Raw genomic sequence first — 20,882 nt, forward strand, 5'->3', positions numbered from 1 at the left:
TTCAAGCGTTTGAATTGTTCTTTCACTCTGCCCATCAGTTTGAGGATGATAAGCAGTGCTAAGATTTAACTGAGTTCCTAACGCTTGTTGGACTAATAAAAAAATGAGACGTAAATCTACTATCTCGATCAGGTATGATAGATAATGGCACACCATGTAATGTTACGATATTGTTTACGTATATTCGTGCCAATCTATTCATAGAGTAAGATTCATTGATATGTAAGAAATGTGCAGATTTAGTTAACCTATCGATGATGACCCAGATAGCATTATGCTGTCGGGTGGTCTTAGGGAGTTCCGTAATGAAATCCATTGTTATGATTTCTCATTTCCATACAGGAAGTTCAGGTTGTTGAAGTAAACCTGAAGGTTTCTGATGCTCTGCCTTGACTTGTAAACAAGTTAAAGATTTAGCTACATACAGAGCAATATCTCTTTTCATTCCATTCCACCAGTAGTTTGGCTTAAGATTTTGATGCATCTTATCACTACCGGGATGCATCATATACTTAGACCTATGAGCTTCATTCATGATCCTTTCTCCCAGTTCATCAACAATTGGTACCCAGATTCGGTTTCCAAGTCTGAGTATATCTTCATCTCCTTTTACTAAAGAGTCAATGGTGTCGTTACGCTTTTCTTTGGAGATTTGATTATCCTTAATTGCTTGTTTCTGAGCCTTCTTGATTTGTTCCATGAGGTCGATCTGTAGTTCTAATCTCAAGGTTCGAACTCTTTCGGGCTTTTCATGTTCCTTTCGACTCAATGCGTTAGCTACCACATTTTCTTTTCCTTCATGATAAATGATTTCGCAATCATAATCATTTAAAGTTTCCATCCATATTTTTTGATGCATGTTAAGTTCTTTCTGATCAAATATGTATTTTAAACTCTTATGATCAGTGTATATGATAAACTTAACTCCATAGATATAGTGTCTCCGTAATTTCAAGGCAAAAATTATGGCACCCAACTCTAGATCGTGAGTCGTATAATTCTTTTCGTATACTTTCAGTTGACGAGAAGCATAAGCTATTACTTTCTTTCCTTGCATTAGTACGCAACCTAAACTTGAATGAGATGCGTCGCTAAATACAACAAAATCTTATGTACCTTCTGGCAAAGCCAGTATAGGTGCGTTTGTAAGCTTTTGTTTAAGTAAATCAAATGTTTCTTGTTGCTTAATTCCCCGTTCATACTTTATATTCATTCGAGTTAATGAAGTTAAGGGAACTGCTATACGGGAGAAATTTTTGATAAATCTTCTATAATATCCAGCCAAACCTAAGAAACTTCGGACCTCGGTTGGCGATCTAGGAATCTCCCATTTAGCTATTGCTTTAATCTTTGCAGGGTCTACTTGAATTCCATTTGCGTTAATAACATGACCTAGAAATTCTACTTTATGTCGCCAGAATTCAAGTAAGATCATGAGATGAATATTATGATCTTCTTCCGATTTAGAATAAATAAGTATATCGTCGATGAATACGATTACAAATTTATCTAAATAATGATTACAAATTACAAATAAAAAAGTGTGTTTTCAAGAAACCTTCCTTTTTTTATAATTAGCAAGGAGTCTTCAAAGTTGCACATGGCAATAACTATTATTTTTTAATTATTTTAAATTCAAAACTCAATATCTTTCCTTTTATTTTAATGAACAAGGAATCATCAAAGTCGCACATGACAAGTGGGTTTTTCATCAAATTCTCCTTTTATTTTTTTACCAAATTTCTTCAAAGTGCCACATGACATTTCTTAATTATTTTTAATTACTATAATTCAATTTCAAAATCAAACTTGCGATGCCTATCATATTTATAATTTTTTTCATCCCAATTCACATGTGCTAACCCTAGCAATCACTATCTACCTATTACATTGAAATTCATCAATATTCAAGGTAACTATCAAACCTTTGTAATCAGATTCACATATTCAATTGTTTCACCTTCACATATTCAATCGGGTTAACATCCTCAATCGGAGTCAATCGATTCACCTACTCATATTCATTAGATTCAATCGATTCACAGGTTCAATCGATCGATCTTCTTAATGCGATTCATTTAATCCGGATCATGTAATCTGATTCACGTAGTTGATTTATATGTAATCTGTTATCTTTCAATTGAAACCCTAATTCTATGATCATTATATAATACCAATTTTTTACTTAAAGATATATTACAAACAAAATAAAGTATGACATCAGTTATCGATAAGTATTACTTAAATAAAGACATATTATCTTTAAAAACATACATTAAAATATCCAAAAAGCAAGTTGATATAGTACAAGATTCAATGTTTAATAGATTAACGAGTAAAAGTCTTCTAATATGCAATGTTTGAATTACTTTTATTCTTAATTGATTGTTTCAAATAATTATGGACTTTTTATTGTTTTTAAGGAGATGATGTATTCTACATTTAATAATACTACCTTGTGAATATCTCTATATAATATTACTGATGGTATATTTCTCTAAAATCTTATTTTTATTATTGATTACATAATAGTTATTTATTTAGTAAAATTATCATCTTTAATTTTTTATTTTTTTATATAGGTATCACCAATGAGAATTTAGTCTCTACACAACAAATAACACAACAAAGATTGACCAAAAATTGCAAGTTTTATTTTTTTTTAACCGGCTATGTTACTATCACTATTATATTATGTTATATATTTTTTTTCAAAGTTTAGCTATCTTAAAGGAAAACCGAAGGATAAGAAAAATGGTTTGTGATAACAAAAAGAAGAACCCCTCTCAAATATCTTACCAGTCTGCACATCATAATGCAACTTTATATCACCATTATCATACAGTTAATTGTAAGTAATTTTAAATGACTGACTTGGGTTTATGTTTAGTTCAAAATAATTGTAAGTAGCTTTATTGAAATTTAATTTATATACATTAAAATTTTCCGATACATACGTTGCGATGACTGTAAACCAAAGTCAAAGAAATATTCAGAGAATTGTAGTTTATATGTTTACTTAAAGTAGCATAATTGTTTATACAATATGAACCCGTTATTTATCTTATTATGTATGTATATGTTTTTTTTTATTTTGTTTTATTATATTTTTTTACCACCCGTATGTCACATGAGTTAATAATAAGGCCCACTCAAACACTTCCCATTTCCACAAGCATGTATTAAATCATTGATCCGTAACATTACTCTTAAATAGCCTAAAAATAAGAACTTTTAACACTTTTTTTGTGGTAAACGGCTAAATTACATCAAGTCGTTCTTTGATGAGACTCAAATCCTTGACCTCAAGGGCAGCAACACTACACTAACATCTAACTTCAATTGCTATGTCAATTGGATCAAACCCTCCACCAGAGCAAACTTTTTATTAAATGATTAAAATGGAAAAAAAAATTATGAACTTAGTTTTAACAACATTTCCTTCTCTAATCACCTGTCAAACTGCAAATGCAAGTTTGGAAATAACTTACTTTTAACTTTTAGTAAACTCATAACATCAAATTAGTTTTAATTTTTAACTAGCTGGTGACCCCCGCGCTTGGGTCAAGCCTCATCAATGTAAACGCACATGACCCTCATCAATGTAAACGACCATGTGCGTTGCGGCTGATCCAATCCTTAGACTAAGTAAATGCATAAGTCAAACCATATTATACAGCATATTCGAGTTCGGTAAACATAGCAATATATTGTTGTGTTCTGTATCATTCTTCCAATCTATACCTGCATATCCAAAATAATAAGGTAATCCATATCATCCTTTAATCACCTATTGCATTGCTCATAGATAGGCATTGTAATTGTTGAATGAAAATCAAGTCTGAAGGTAATATTTTGTTGTCATATATAAACAATTTCTGTCCTCATATTACAATCAATCTTAATCTTAAAATTCCATACGGAACACATAGAAGCATATCAATAATAAGCATATTATATACAAGTTTTTAAATGCAAATCTAAAATCAAACTTAACAGTGAATCAAAAGTACCAAATATGAAAGCAAAATCCTAGATTTCAATGTCATCTTCTTTGAAAACTAATTGAGAAATGCACATCTAATATCAAAAATAACAGTGAATTGAAAGTACAAAATTTCAGAAAATAATTGCCCTTTAATTCCATAATAAGATATAGAAGAGAATATGATTGAAATTAAAACTACAGGTTTGAATTTCATATTTTTATGAAACTTACTGAGAAAAAATGCATCAACAAAATTGAATTAAACACCATGGAAATCATTAGACAGTTATGCCAAAGTTTGTTTTTGATATCCAAGTATCAAATTTTATATACACACTTTAACGGCTAACAAAAAGACCTACATGTTGTAGGACCTGTAGGAGTGCTTTCACCGATGCGTTTTCTTCCTAGTCAGATGCAAATACCAACAATTCAGCAAACAGACATGCTAAAGTTAACATTAAAATTTAAATAGTGATTCCATTGAATTCATGTAATCTAAACTGACTTAAGTCTTGTGTTGCCATTGGCAAATGAATCCTGCAAAAGGACACAAACTATTGTCATACCAAGTTAAGAACCAATAAAATGGATTCTTAAACCTAATTTATGTTAATCCTACTTATATACTTACAAAAGTTAAGATTTTCTGAAAAAGGAACTAAACCACTCAGAGTCATGGCTGCATCTGGTTGCCTGTTTCTCATTTGCCAAGCCAAGAATACGACGTCAATCTCAAATCAGTTTCAAGACTCCAAATTAGTTTACACAATGAACTTGAAAAAGGGGATCTTGTAGGGTTCATGCTTTAGAGGGATAAACAAAACCTAGAAATGAAGAGAAACGACATTTAAAACCAACCAGTGAACGAAGAACTCCAGAATTGCATAAGTCGTTTATAAGTTGATCTTCGTCGCCGTTGATGGCTAACGCGAACTGAAATCGGGCAGATGGTAAAGAAAATATAGCTCTCTGAAACATAACCTGCAAACGACGTTTAGGGTTTATGGTGACTTGACTTAAAAGCAACGTTGACGATAACGAACCAGCGTTAAAAAAAAGTTGGAAGCAAATCGATGGTGATGTTATCTGGAAGGAACGATTGCAATTTGACGAACGCTTCATACGGTTGTACTTCACGCTTAAAAATTAGGAGCACAAAATATGAGTTAATAGCAACTTCATAATTAATATATACTAGCCAGTTGCGCGCACGATGCAGCGGTGTATGCGCAAACGCAACTGGTGTTAGTGCGTTTGTAACATCGCAACGGTATGCGCATAACCCGAGGTGGTATGCATTTAACGTAGCATCGGACGTGTAACCAGTGCCAGTAAGCGCGTCACATAACGCTTATGCGCAAGCAATCCGATATATATAAACAATGTTATCTGCGTAAATGATGCTTGAACTCGCGAAACTGGTGGCGACAATCAAGAAGGAAAGATAAAATGTACAGTAATTTCAAATAAACTACTTTTTAGCCCTATTCATTTTGACGGACATATTCCGACCCGAAAACGTTTTAACTCGAAGCCCTTTTTGACATGACCCTTTCAATCTAAACCCATACTGACATGAACTAAATTAACCTTTTTTGTATAAACATGTTCCAACCATAACTCGTTTCGATACCATTAGCCAAACATGCCCGACCGTTGCCGGTAATAACTGGTTATCACGTAGCATGTTAGTTTTTTAAAAATTAATATACTATAGCAATATCATACTCAAATTAAAGAGAATAAATTGCTCATTTTTATTGTGTAACTTTTTAGAAAAAATACTAACGTGTGAAAAAATTATGGCTGTTAAAAAGTCATGGGGTAGGTGGTTTCGAATGAGAGGAAAATGTGTAATTATTTATAAAATTAACAAAACTTTATTGAAGTTGAAGGACCATTATTGTAAATTATTTTTGGATGTGTAAAGACTATATTATCCCTACATTTATAAAATTATATGCATTGCTACTTGTATAAAGTGCAATAAGGGTGATGCCTCTTAAAATTTAAGAGGTCCATAACTCGTATATTATATATAGTATAGATATAATATCGTTTTAAGTTACGAAATATTATTTTAATGTCAATAAAATCAATTACCAGAAGTTATTTTAAAATCGTTACATAATTATTATCAGTAAATATGTGAATATGCTAATAAATTACCAGTGATTAGAGCATTTCAAACCTATCCCTTAAAATTATGTGATGAGAGTTTGTAAATTATGGGGTGGGATTGTGAGTGGCTGTGAGTGCAAATTACAGAGTGGGGAGAGAAAAGATAGTGATTTTTTGTAAATTTGGTGAAAATGTAGTGATTCTTTTGTAAATTATAGGGTGAAGAGATAAAACTGTAATGATAAAGGCATAAAAAGTATTATTTAATTGAACATGAGAGAGAAATGTAGTTATTATAGTGTAATTATAGAGATGGGGATGGGGGACGGGCTGGGAATTGAATACTCTAAACCTATTTTTGAACTGTCAATACTCAAGAGTTACCTTTTCCGCATTCATACATGGAGAAAGCCAGTGCATTCAAGTTCACTATCATCGTCACATTGTTTATCATCACATATATGTCATAGCTACGATAAATTATATATATATATATACACATATATATATATATATACACATACACATATATGTATATATATATATATACACATATATATATATATATACACATACACATATATGTATATATATATATATACACATATATATATATATACACATATATATATACACACACATATATATATATACATATACACACATATATATACATATACATATATATATAGAAAATGGTTCAAATAAGAATAAAGAGCATAATTCTAGAAAACCATGTTGATTTTTGGTAAAATGATCCAATGATTATAATTCATTTCTAGAAAACTATTTCTTTTTATTTTAAACCTTCTCTATTTATAATATAACAATTTTGAGAGACATGTGCATATGTACACTGTGCATCTAGGATTGGACCTGCAACTCCACTATGCCCCCCACTCTTCATCTCCCTGTGCAAACAAAAGAAACCTCCGCTTCACCTTCATGCCTCCTCCACCATCATCTCAATCACAACTTTCATTTCCACCGATCTGTTTCAACGGGTAGCAAAGAGGTAGTCATCTTACGAAATCCTAGGTAGCCGTGATGTTCCTTGGCGATGGTGGTTGTGTCAAACTTAAAGTATGCTAAGGATGTACAAACCTCGCATTCAAGATTGGCAAGAACCTTAATTTCTCCCATAAGGTATATTTGTTTCTTTAATTTATTGGATCAGGTATTAGGGTTATTGATAAACTTTGTGCTTTTAATTGTTTGACTGAAATTTGATTAAATTTTTTTCTAGATTAAGAGGGAAATTTTAGCAGTAAAGATCCTTAAACACCCCCTCACTGTTGCCGGGTTCGATTTTCGGACCCTGGGCGACAGCGGTGTGGTGTGGGCAGTGGTCAACGGTGGCGATAACGAGACTGATGGTTTATGGCAGCCGGAAGTAAGGGGCTGCGTGAGAATTTCTTCTTCACATAACTGACAAGGTGAGGTTTAGAATGCCGTTGGTGGTGGGAGACACTTTGGTAATGACAATGACATTTGGTGATATCTTGGTCATCAAACGTGTGTTCTACAAAAACAAAAAATTGTGTAAGCCACGTGAAACCGTTTGTTTGTTTATTGTTTTGTTTTGTTTTTTTTTATTTTATTGTTTTTGCATATTAAAATGAGTTCCTCTGTTTTCTAATATAGACTAAAATTAATCAAGGTTATAATGTGTTGCTGGGTTTCCCAACTTTTTTTTGTGTTTGTGAAAACTCCCCAGGTAATGTCTTTATTTTAACTTCTGATAATACACATGATTTGTTTTAGATTGAAAACATATAACATATGATAATTAATTATAAGTGATATAAGTTGCAGCGAGCTGTATTAACATTTTAATTACTAGAAAGCAATCTCAGTTTTTTTTTCTGCAATTAAGTTTCTTACTTGAACTACATATGTTATGCAGGTTCACCACAACAGAAAACAACTCTTGCAGCAACAGTTGCAATAAATCCAACTACTGCAGACACAATCAGCCAAGTTCAGGTACACCGAAAAATTAGTCTATATAGTTTGGACTTTCAACAATCATTTCAGTTATAAGAAACCCATAACACCTTATTTATCTTTTCGTCAATATCAGACTCCAAAAACTACCAACAGCTTTGATACTTAGTCTTCACTAAAAACACATATTTCATTTATTAGTAAACAAAAACGGCTGAACAAACTAATCTGACCAATCATAAAATTTTAGCATTAAATAAAAATTTCACTCGGGTCATAACAAAGCTAAGTTATGAAATGGCAAACGGGTCAGTCTGAGTTAAGTTTTATTTATGATCCCAACAGTGGTGTCATGTAACCAGTTAATTTGAAAGGGAAAGGTTCATGGAAATACTACAAATGAAATGCTCACTAGACGTTAACATTTTTGTAATCCTTCAAGCATAACCATTTAGCTTTAATGAGAGTGTTTCCTTTTTGTGCATTTGTTTTTAAATTTATTATGTTTTTTTTTGTTTGTTTAATTTCTATAGGATGATAGATGGGCAGGTCTGGTACTCCGGTAATGGTTTGGGTCAAAGCATTCTGTTTTGAAACGGATCATGTTTTAGTACAAGTCTAAATCAGCTGCCTTGAGCTGGCTTCACTAGGGGATAAACGAGCCGAGCTGAAATTAAGCTTGACTAGGCTCGAGCTAGAGGTCCTAATAGTTGGTTTATAAAAATCATGTCGTGCTTATGGTTTCTTAAGTTCTTACTTAGTATGAATAAAATTTCTAAACTTTAATGATAACATTTGTAAATCTGATTTAATAAACTTTGTGCAGATCCGGGATCAAAGAAACAGGGGACGTAGAACCTCATGCATGATCACCCGCTCTTTGACAACACCATAAGACAATCTTTTGGCAGTACTAACATGTGTTGAATATCAAATTAACAATCATTTGTAATTATAACTATCTATTTGTGATCACTTAGTGCACATATTTTGTTCACAGCCCATCGAATGTGATGTAACGAGGGGCTATAAGGTTGGTATGCACTGCAGGCATTACACATGAACCTAACTTTAGTAATCCTTATCAACCCCCTGCCGCAACACGACGGGTCAATATACTAGTATATATATAATTAGGGGTGGCAATTGGTGACACGATTCGAAACACGGCCTAAACTTGACATGAAAACAACACCATGATTAGGGTCGACCAACACGAAAGGTTTTAAAAAAGGGTCGGGTTCGGGTCAACCCGTTTACCCATTTAAATATTAACAAAAACATATATAAGTATATGTTATTTAGGTTTTTTTTTTTCGTTCCATTTTGATAAAGATGCACTTGTGTACTTTCCGACTTATTTTCAAGATCTTTAATAATTTTCAAAAAGAATATTCATATTACTCATCTACTCCTAACAATTCTAAATTATATCAATTTTTTTTAATAGGCGCTAAACGGGTCGTGTTTGGGTTTATGTTTGTGTGGGTTAAGGTCGAAATCTTTGACACGGATAATTATATGGATTAGGTTTGGGTTGTACATTTCAACTGGTCAATCCACCAACCCGTAACCTGTTAACCAGCCAAACTTACATGATTGACACCCATATATATACTTTTTTATTATTGATAAATATTTGATTAGGATAATTAAATGGATTTTTTTGGCAGAAGTTAGCAGTGAAGGTTGCATTAGAAAATTTTGCAATGATCTAGTTCCTGATCCTAGTAAGGCCATATGTCCTCCTTCGTGCCAAGATAAAGATGATTGTTCCCGTTATTGTTATCCCAATCCTGAACCAGTTTGTCAAGGTGGCACATGCTGTTGTTGGTAAACTATGTGTTCGATATTACGATGATAAAATTAGTTATAAAGTTTTTATTTATTTCTCCCAGTTTATGATTGAGTTGTTAGTCTCGTGTAAGGGATTCGCGTAGTTTAATTGAGAAATGGTTGATAAAGAAAGTATTGTTGATTTTAATACTAGATGAACAAATATTCAGACTAATTATATTGCACTTTTGGGTGCCCATCAACCCATTATATTGCAATACAGTAATCTTGTTTGTTGTAATGGTAAACTACTTACTCATGAAAAGTCGAAAGAATGGGTGCGTGTTCATCAATCTGCTTCAATCCTCGGAACAAAAAACTACCCGTTAAAGCCTAAACTAATTTTGACCAATAAACAACACACCATAACCAACGAAAAAAAGAAAAAAAAAAAGAAAAATCTAAATATTACTTAGAGGTAGCAGAGGAGGCATCAACACGTGTTCTAGCAGATGAGGCATCAACACGTGTTTGGATCCACTATCCAAAATATAACTCGAAATGCAACCATGACACATTAACAAATTCCATTTGTAACCCGTTAAAATGTATTAGGAGCATCGGTATACATGTGCAGATTTAATTTTCAATTTCATTGACTAAATGACAATATTCCATGACCCCTTTGCAACTCATCCGTAATTTTGACTTGTTATCTTAGGACCAAGCATATCCATCTCATATTATAAAAAATTAAGTGTTTCTTTTTCTTTTTTTTTTTTTTTTTCGCACAGCCCAAACTGGACTGAATAAGTGAATATAGTAATTAAAAGACCTGCACAAAATTACTTTAGGGAAAAAAAGAAATACTATGCCCTATTCTTTCTAATGATATTGCAGCAAAAAATTCAATACAAAATTAAAAAGCATTTTATTAACACATTAATTATATATATGCTAGGAGTTGGAGGCGCATGGTAGACTTCTTTTAAACTTGTTTACAATATGAAAGCTATTATGGCTAATTGGCCATGTGGATATGGAAAAGTTTAGCCATGATATGCAACCAACTATCTATCTATCATTAGCTTCCAAGGAATCCAAATTTATCTTTTACCCATTATAATCTGCATAAACCTTTTTCCAAGCCATCCAAATGAGTTGTGTTGATTAGTATCTGATTTAAACGGGTCAAACATTAACTTAATAGGCTAGAGATTCTGTTCGACTTAGGGGCTGGTTTGTGTCACATCATTTAAACGGGCCATACGTTCTTCAAGTAGTTTAGTCTATTTTTGTTAGAGAATACTGTAGTAATCATACTTGATCCCTATCTTAATCTTTGAAATTCAGACTGAAAAAAATAGTGAATGACAATCAAAATTCTACACAAACATGCTAAAATGAAAGTCAGTTTCCGTAAGCTTCAAAGATTACCAAGCAATAAAGGCGGGTTCAATCATAATCTTCATTCAGCTTTGAACGTCAGATGGAATTTCGGTTGGTTTGAATAACAAGTCAGTTGAAGCTCATTCGGCAATCGGTTGCTTGAAGATGCAGCTGTTCAATCCACGTTCATTGTCTTCAGTGTACTTTACTATAAATTGTTCTTCCTAAACCTGTCTGGAACTGTTGTGTTAGTACCCGTGAAATCGGAAACAGATACACTAGCATACAGCCTGCTTCTCGGTTATCTACTTTGCTCATTAAATACTGAAATCATAAATATAAGTTTATATATACATAAGCATGAGTGAATAATAAATAAATAAACAAGTCAAGTCCTAGCTATTCAGGAGTGGAACTCAAGTTCTTTCGACTTAAACGAGCTAAAGCTTAAGTTACTTGAACTTAGATTTGATTCAACTCACATTTTACATCTTTATTTTTTATAATTTTAAATACATTCGTTTTGTCGGTTCCATTTTGTAATAGAACAACCAAACATAATAAAACAAAGGATAGATTAAGCAATGTCTTTTCATCCAGTTTTAGTGGGTTTCTAGATAAAAAAAAGAATCGATGTAGGGTGTCGAATAGTATTGATAAACGACAAACGTTTTTTTACAAGATTTGAAACCTTAGATTTGACAAACTACAAGTGTTAGGTATTAAACAGAGTCGGTACGCAGCGGAAACACAAACACACACGCACAAACGAAAGCAATAAATAAGAGACACAAGATTTTACGTGGTTCGGTCAAGGCGACCTAAGTCCACAGGCTGCAACTAGGATATTTTTATTAAGCACAGTACAAAGATTACAATACATGACTAGGTATATATAGATAGCAATTAGGTTTAACGGAGTAGGGACTAAGAAAACTCCAATGGGCCATCCTCCATAATTAAACGGGCCGCCCCTTTTAGTCTTCTAATTTGTCAACCAGCAAACACGACCCAAAGGCCTTCACAAATCCTAATAATCTCCCACTTGAAGGCCTTGCGATAAACTCCAGCCCACCATTCAAGTACAAAGCAACCCAGTCATTAGTAATATCAGTAATCTTTATTGCCAAGTCTTTCAAGCTTCCGGTTCCCATAAACAAGCAAAGACTTACCCCCTAGTTGCAGCAACCCCCTTCAACATCAAGTACCAGAAGGGCCAGTTGAAGCTCCACCGAGCTCCAACTCATTACCCAAAACTGATCCGTCCTCCATCTCAACTGATACGCACGATCCATCAGTTCCAGAGATAACCCGAGAACTATTACCACTCTCCTCTTTCAGCAAGAGTTCCCTAGGAGAGATTTTATCAATCGGAATAGCGGTCTTCAAAACCCAACGTTGTTTTGTAACTGTTCCCAGAACACAACCCGCGCTCCCACTGCCACCAAACCCCTTACCTGTTTTAGACCTCTGACCCCGCTCAGCTTGAATCACCTTGGCACAAGGCTCCACTCTTGCAAATTGAACCTTATTTTGCCCCATTCGACTCAGCGAACCCGACTTTGTTTTGAGGGACGGTCATACTTTCCTCAATAGGCATTTCCACCATGTATAATGAACCACACTTGTTTCCACGAACAATAACCAAACTACCTTTAGTTACCTTCCATTTACCTCCATCGAACTTTACTTCCATGCCTAGTTCATCCAATTGACTAACAGAGATAAGCCTTCTCTTCAACGATGGAATAACTCTAACATTCTTCAAGTTCCAAACGGTTCCCAATGGAATTACCAAATTAACGTCCCAATGCCCGTAACATTAAGAACATCAAGATTAGCAATACGTACCTTCCTAAAGTTACCAACCTTTAGATTCACCATCGTCTCACCACTGTGCGTAGCGTGAAGCGAAGATCCGGAATCCATGACCCAAGAGTCCACCATGCTATCAACACTACAAAACAATGCCTCGTCATCACTGACGCCTTCATTAACCTGTTCAGCAGTGTTTACCTCAACAACCTTTCCTTGTAATCTGCTTGGACGATCACTCTTAACATGTCCAACTTCATTACACCTCCAACACTTCACATTCTTTCGAGTTCTAGACGAATTCCTCCCCCGACTCCCACTACTCCTGTTATTTTCCCTTCCCCTGCCTGCATAAAACACTTCAGAAGATGATCCGCCACTCGTACTTTTCCGACGAACGTCTTCACCCAACACAATGTCTCGGACCCCCTCAAATGTCAAACCATCGGCCCCCGCAGAACTAGTAATGGCCGTTACAGTTCCAAACCAACTCTCAGGCAGATAAGAAAACAATATAATAGCTTGAGTCTTATTATCCAACTTCATGCCCACAGAAGCTAACCTGGACATAATCGAGTTGAAATTATTAATGTGACCCGTGACTGAACTTCCCTCGTGCATCCTTGTCATAAACAATTCCCTCATCAAGAACACCTTATTGGCCGCAGACGGTTTTTCATACATATTTGACAGAGCCGTCATCATACCGTGAGCCATGGTTTCTTTCATGATATTAAAAGCAACGCCCCTCGTCAAAACCAATGTAATTTTACCTCTAACCTTCTTGTCCTTTGAGTTCCAAATTGCTTCTTCGGATTTATCCATATTATCTGGCTTTTCCTCCAATACTATATCCAAATCATGTTCCCCAACTAACGCCTCTATTTGTATTTTCCACCATGCAAAATCAGTCATGTTAAACCTATCGATTCGAACCTTCCCGTCTTCAGACATCTCGATAGCAAACAAGGAACAAATCGACAAATCTAAACCTGAACCCAACTTAACCAGACGAATATCAAGAGTTTTTCACCAAACCCTAATCGACGGCTACAAGGAGTTTTAACCCGGTACCAATCCGATCACCTCGTCCCACAAATTAAACACCAGAAAATATATATTATTATTTTCTTCTTCACTTGGTGGTCAAAAAACAAAATATCAAACCTTTTTGTTGTTATGTGGCTCTAGAAAACAAAAACCAAAGAATATAAAAAACTTAACCTGCTTTCTTCTTATTTTGTGATTGGCAACCAGCAACAAAACTCCTTTTATTTTGTGACCCCTTTGACCAGCGCAAAACCCAAGGAAAATACCATTTTCTGTCCAAACACCAAAGGAAATAAATCACTTCCTCTTTTATAAACCGTAATACCGGGGACGACAAAATTTTCAATTAAACAAACCAAACTTCTTGCAAGGGCTTTTACGAACAAACAAATAAGGAACCGGAGATAAACCTTCTTTCGTCTCAGTGCACCCGTGTATGTAACGAACCTTCGGCTTTGATACCACTTGTTAGGTATTAAACAAAGTCGGTACGTAGCGGAAACACAAACACACACGCACAAACGATAGCAATTAATAAGAGACACGAGATTTTACGTGGTTCGGTCAAGGCGACCTACGTCCACGGGCTGCAACTAGGGTATTTTTATTAAGCACAGTACAAAGATTATAATACATGTCTAGGTGTATATAGATAACAATTAGGTTTAATGGAGTAGGGACCAAGAAAACTCCAATGGGTCATCCTTCATAATTAAACAAGCCGCCCCTTTTAGTCTTCTAATTTGTTAACCAACAAACCCGACCCAAAGGTCTTCACAAATCCTAACAACAAGTACAAAAGTAGGACTAGAAAGGTAAAGAGTCGTTTTCGTTTTTATACGCACATGGAGTATTATAACAAATGTTGGTATCGAAACGAACCATAACGATACCTATTGAGTCATCGCTACAACGTGTAGGCTGATAGCAACTAGTATCAGCTTAAATCTCTTACTCGGTGCCGCAGATAATTATTTCTTTAAATATTTTATTTGAATTTTATTTTTGTTTTTTAATAGGTTCATTTAACAAATTTAATTTTGGGGCTTAGTTCAGGTATCATAACAAATCTAACTGATACCGAATTTGCATCGAAAAACCACCACAATGCCTGGGTTTTACTGATATTTGCTTTAAATATGCTTCTTGGGGTTTAGTTCCAGTACCTTTTACTTTTGCGAACCTAACCGATACCGATCGAATTCTTGTCTATTCGCCACTGCAATGCCCAGGTTTTACCGATCATATAAAGGTCATCTTAAGTATGCTATTTTTTTGTATCATAAGCAATTCGAGTGACAATAATATTTTGGGTATTCACCAATTAATGTTTTGGCTTTAGTGTCGGTACCATAATTAACCTAGCTAACTTATACCGACCGCATTCGTGGTTTTGATCATAAGCTCTATGTGTTCCATATTGTTTTGGCCATATATAGATGGATTTATTGCTACTACAGTAACGAAGTTAACCGATACTGACCGAATTCGTATTGATGCAGGTTTTGATACATAGTTAATAATAACAAGGCCAACTCGAACACATCCCGTTTTCACAAGCATGTATCAAATCAATCTGTAATGTTACTTTTAAATAACCTAAAAATAAAACCTTAATTTTTTTTAAACGGTTAAATTACATTAAATCCGTCTTTTACGAAACTCAAACCCTTAACCTCAAGGGTAACAAAAGTATACTAACAACTGACTTCAATTGCTCTGACAAATGGACCAATACCCTCCAGCCGAACAATTAGAAGGTTAAAACAATATTTTTTTTTATTTACAACATTTCCTTGTCTAATCACCTCTCAAATATCTTATCTTTTATGAACGGATACTAAATTCATAAAATCAAATTAATATTTTAAATATGATTTTTTAAGTTATGAAATATCTTTTTAATGCCATTAAAAACAAATTACCAGAAGTTATTTTAAAATCGTTACACAATAAATTAGGGATCCCAATAAATTATGAATATGCTAATAAATTAGGAGTCATTATATAAGCATCAGAATTCAAGGATTTTCATATTGAACTGTCAATACTTAAGAGTAACCCTTTCCAAATTCATATATGGAGAAAGCCACTGCATTCAAGTTCATTATCATCGTCACATTGCTTATCACCACACGTATGTCATATCGTCGTATCTATGATAAAATTATACACACACTATATATATATATACACACACATAATAGTTATTATTATCGATAAATATTTGGTTGGGATATTTAAATGCATTTTTTTTTGCAGAGGTTAGCAGTGAAGGTTGCATTAGAAATTTTTGCAATGATCTAGTTCCTGATCCTAGCAAGACCATATGTCCTCCTCCTTCGTGTCAAGATAAAGACGATTGTTCCTATTATTGTTATCCCGATCCTGAACCAGTTTGTCGAGGTGGCACATGCTGTTGTTGGTAAACTATGTGTTCGATGAATAGGATGATAAAATTATTTATAAAGTTTTATTTATTATAAGACTTAAATGTCTTTATTATTATTTTTTATTAAATAAAAGTTTAGATTATATCGAAACAGAAGGCAAGCGGGCAACAAGCTACGCCGCTACCCTTTTTTGAATCGCAAAACCCAATCTTTTAAAAACTATATTTGATGATCTTGGAGTCATAACATTACTATGCATGACCCGCTGAACATGGGTAAGTAGCTCCACAGCTTCAGGCGCGAGGAAACCAAAAGTGTCAAAAGCAAAAGGAATAAATACATGTTGGTTGTCAAGACACGTCTTTTCATGTTTTGCCACCTTACCTGAAGCAGCTTTTAATGCGGCTTGACCGGCTGCGAAACCACTACTCCCTAAGCCCACCAAAGGAGAAACACCTGTTAAATCCACACACACGTATTTCCCTCCTATCCATCCAAACACCAAAATGTCAGCCGGTCGAAGAGATGATCTTCCCTCCGATGGGTCAGTCAGAAAATTCACAGGTGCTTCTTTCTTAACAGAAATTCCAGCTCTCCTGAATATATCAAAGAGCACATCCCTAACCAGATCGTGTCGGTACTTGAACCCTGGGTGCTCTTTACAGTGCATTGCGTGCTCTCCATATGAGTCTAAACACGCGTTACGACAAACAGGACATATCTCATCAACAGGAAATAGAGGAATCATAAGGCGATACTTAAGGATACTACGATACTCCACTGGAGACATATGCTGGCCTAACCCATCTATAGGGATAGCAAGAAGAAAATCTTGAGCATGTGATGCTTGTAGACACTAAAAAATGGCTTTTTGTCTGCTTGTCATGTTAAAGTGTGACTTCATATCGTGAACAATTTTACTATAAAGAGCGTTCGCCAATGCATGCTGGGCTTTAGAGGGGGCGGTCTCTTTGTTAGAGAAACTGCTAAAATCGACGCTTGGAATCATATCACGAAGACAAGCCAGAGCACAAGAATATTTCTCCGAGTTTATGGTTGAGTTGCTAATCTTGTGTAAGTGATTCGCTCACTTTAATTAAGAAATGGTTGAGAAAGAAAGTGTTGTTGATTTTAATACTAGATGAACAAATAAACAAAAACACAAATCATATTACATAAATATTACCAATAAAAAAACCAAAACAAAACAAATCATATCATACAAAAATATTCTGACTAATTATATTTGCACTTTTGGGTGCGCTTCAACCCATTATATGTGATCCAAGAAACAAAAAGCTACTCGTTTCAGCTTCAACTAATTTTGACCCGTTATCCTGCGCACACCATTTTCACACTTATGGACAACAAACCATAATTAACCAAAAGAGAAAAGATTAAGAAATCTAAATATTACTTGAGAGGTAGCAGATGAGGCACCAGCACGTGTTCAGACCCGCTAACCAAATTATAACTCGAAATGCAACTGTGACCCATTAACAAATTCCATTCATAACCCGTAAACATGTGTTGGGAGCATCGGTATACATATGCAGATTAAATTTTCAATTTTTGCCCTTCTTTGACTGAATGACAACCCGTGACCCGTTTGCAACTTGCTCGATTCAGATTTATTGATCCATAAACAGCAAAAAAAACGGAACTAGTTTTGACCTGTGACCAAACATATCCATCTCAGATTACAAAAAATAAGTGTTTTTTTTCCCTTTTATTGCCAGCTTATCACTATTCTTCAACATTTTGCCAGTCAACCACCAATTTCAGTTCGGTTAAAAACACATAATTAAAAGAAAAGTTTTCTATAAAATTTTATTATTCAATAAATTAATATTGGGAAGGAGCTAACTGTTTTTCCAGTTATACAATGCAAAATCAATCTAAAATATATTTAGAAAAAACAATAGGCAAAAATGGCATACTCTACATATGAGAACCAAAGAACTTTCTTTAAACTTTTTCTGCAGTCAGTTTGATATAAATTTCAGTCTCCTTATCTAATGGCTTTCTGGCTTCGTTCTATTTTCTTTGGGCCGTTTCATTAACGATTCAGGTAGTTGGTGCACGGGTCGTGCCATATCCACGTAAATTATTACTTGCCAATTAACTTGATTCATGTTCAGTGTTGTTGGCCGGGATGTGCAACTGTGCATGGCTCGGATTGGATTGGTTTTTTAGCAAAAACTGAAAGCAAAAACCATTCTGTTTCAGCTTTCAGTTTGGGTTCGGTTTTTTCGGTTTAGCAATTTAACCTTGAAAATGTTGGGCCAAAAATTGTTGATTCTTATAAATTTCCTAAAATAAAATTAAAAAATATAAGAATCCATAAATTTGGTTACGCTCGATTCTTTTGGTTTTTATTACACGTAAAACCGAACCGTAAGTTCGGTTTTTAATAAAAACATGAAAACAAACACTCTATTAATGAGTAGATGAGCAGACATCTTGATCTCTCATATACAAAAAAATGATTTCACACATATATATGAATTAGTATGGTTGCTATTATGTAATGCCATATATGAATGTGAAGAAACACAGATCTAATCAAGTTAGGGATCGGATCTGTATTTCCATCAAGTATTAACTACGAACGAATCTAAGGTCATACTGAATCAGATCTTTAACTAAATTCCTGCAAAGCAGATCACCGTGAGTCTCGTTACAGGAAGGACAAAAGGGGGGATCTTCCCATAACCACCCTCCGACGTGAGAATAAGTACTGTTCTGTAAGGAGAGAAAGTACAAAGTGATTGATGTATTATGTGTAGATTGAATGAATACCTTGTGATGATGATGGAGGTATTTATAGCCAGGGGATGAGGGAAAATTATTGGTGGAGTTGTCACTATCTAGAAGATTCTTTTCTACCTGAATGGACATGCGCCGTGCCTCGATAGGATGTGACAGCTTGGCCATGTGCATGGTTGTTACCGGATGTTCAATTGTCCTTCTCACATGGTTGTCCTCCCTTATACTCTTCATAAAGGGGAAACGTCCTTGTCAGGGAATGTTTAAGCAATCTTCTAGAATTATATTGTTACAACTGTTTTCCCTCACCAAGTAAGAACTCTTTATTGTTTCTTCTTCATGCAGGACTTTTTACGGTCCGCAGATCTTTCCTGCGCGTATTATTAATGACCCGCGGGTGTTATTGGTGATCCGCGGATATGTTCCTTGGGCTTGCGGGTTGTTTTACTACCCTACCTCTATAATTCCCCCAGTCCATTGTTTCTTCCGCAACACCTTTCCGCGGATGGAATTTTGGACTTATACTCTTTTCTTGGGCGTGAGCGTGTTCAAATTCATCCTTGTGCGCGTACTATAATTGTATTCAATGAACTATAGGGTTTAGACTTTTTGGAGCTATGCTGCGACGGTTCTGCTTTGAGTTGTGTTAGACACCTATTTTGAGGTATCTGTACGTGTCTTGGCGGTTGTTTTGAAATTACTTTTTGTTTTTCGTGTTTTCCCACCTATCGTGTCAATTGTTGAGTGGACAACTGCATTTCTTTCACTGTTCCTTTTTTTCCCCTCATTAATTGTGATGGGTATAAAAGGGGGTAACCGTTTCTATTCGTCATTCACTTCTGCAATTTTAATCTTTGGCGATTCTCTTCCCTTGACTTCTTACTATTACTTAATCATAGCTCGTTGCAATAATTTCCTCGACGCCCTGATGGACGGTGGTAAGAGAGAGAATCCTTCTCCAACCGTCGATTTCATTCCTATTAACTAGAAGGAGAAAGATTTTACCGACATAGTTAAGGGGTATGGTCTGGCTCCGGAATGGGAGCCAGAACTTCCGGTTGCCGGATCGACCGCTAATAAGCCTTCTAAAGGCAAAATGGCTTTATACGGCAAGTATTTCACCACTGGTAACTTTAGGTTACCGATTACGAAGTTCCTGGGTAGATTTTTGGTGTTAACTGGAATACAAATATCCTAGATGCACCTTTTTGGGTTGATGAGGCTAAGGCACTTTGAGTTTAGCTAGGGCATCGTCCCATCCGTCGACAAATTCTTCGTATTCTACAAACTACAAAGTCGCTGGAGTTGGTTTAGCTGTACCGCGATTGGGAAGAAAGCGGTGGGCACCGAGCCGCCTCGAAGTGTGCATGAATGGAAAACAAAATTTTTCTGGATTCGGGAAGATGTTATTTCCTTAACCATGGCCCATCGCTCTATGACAAAACAATTTTCAGATCTTACGGTAGCAGACTCCACGAATCAGCCATGGTTCGAGACCTTGACCTGCACGCCAAGTCCAATGCGTCTGATTCCAGAATCAGCGCTTGTGTTAGTGGGGATGAGCCGCTTGTGGCCATTCCCGGATGAAGATCCTTATTATTCCAAGGATGATGGGTGTAAGTGTTTTGCAA

At 35.0% G+C, this 20,882-nt stretch overlaps 1 protein-coding gene across 1 annotated transcript; it reads right to left on the reverse strand.

Annotated features, from left to right (window-relative positions):
- Positions 1–328: 328 nt before the first annotated feature.
- On the reverse strand, positions 329–1,435 carry LOC143546518 (uncharacterized). The gene is made up of 2 exons (XM_077038176.1): positions 1,297–1,435; positions 329–795 (listed from the first exon to the last, which is right to left on the reverse strand). The coding sequence occupies exons 1-2, from the start codon at positions 1,433–1,435 to the stop codon at positions 329–331; spliced, it is 606 nt and encodes a 201-aa protein (XP_076894291.1).
- Positions 1,436–20,882: the final 19,447 nt, after the last annotated feature.

Source organism: Bidens hawaiensis, unplaced genomic scaffold, assembly GCF_021521415.1.
Source record: "Bidens hawaiensis isolate Kalapana, Puna unplaced genomic scaffold, B.hawaiensis_p1.1 tig00014370_1, whole genome shotgun sequence".
NCBI lineage: Eukaryota > Viridiplantae > Streptophyta > Magnoliopsida > Asterales > Asteraceae > Bidens > Bidens hawaiensis.

Excerpts from the sequence above, each read along its gene's own strand:
- LOC143546518 (XM_077038176.1), bottom strand. The coding sequence starts at position 1,435 with ATGATCTTACTTGAATTCTGGCGACATAAAGTAGAATTTCTAGGTCAT. Across the intron at positions 796-1,296 it reads ATCGCCAACCGAGGTCCGAA|GAAAAGAAAATGTGGTAGCT; the intron begins GTTTCTTAGGTT and ends TTTATCATGAAG.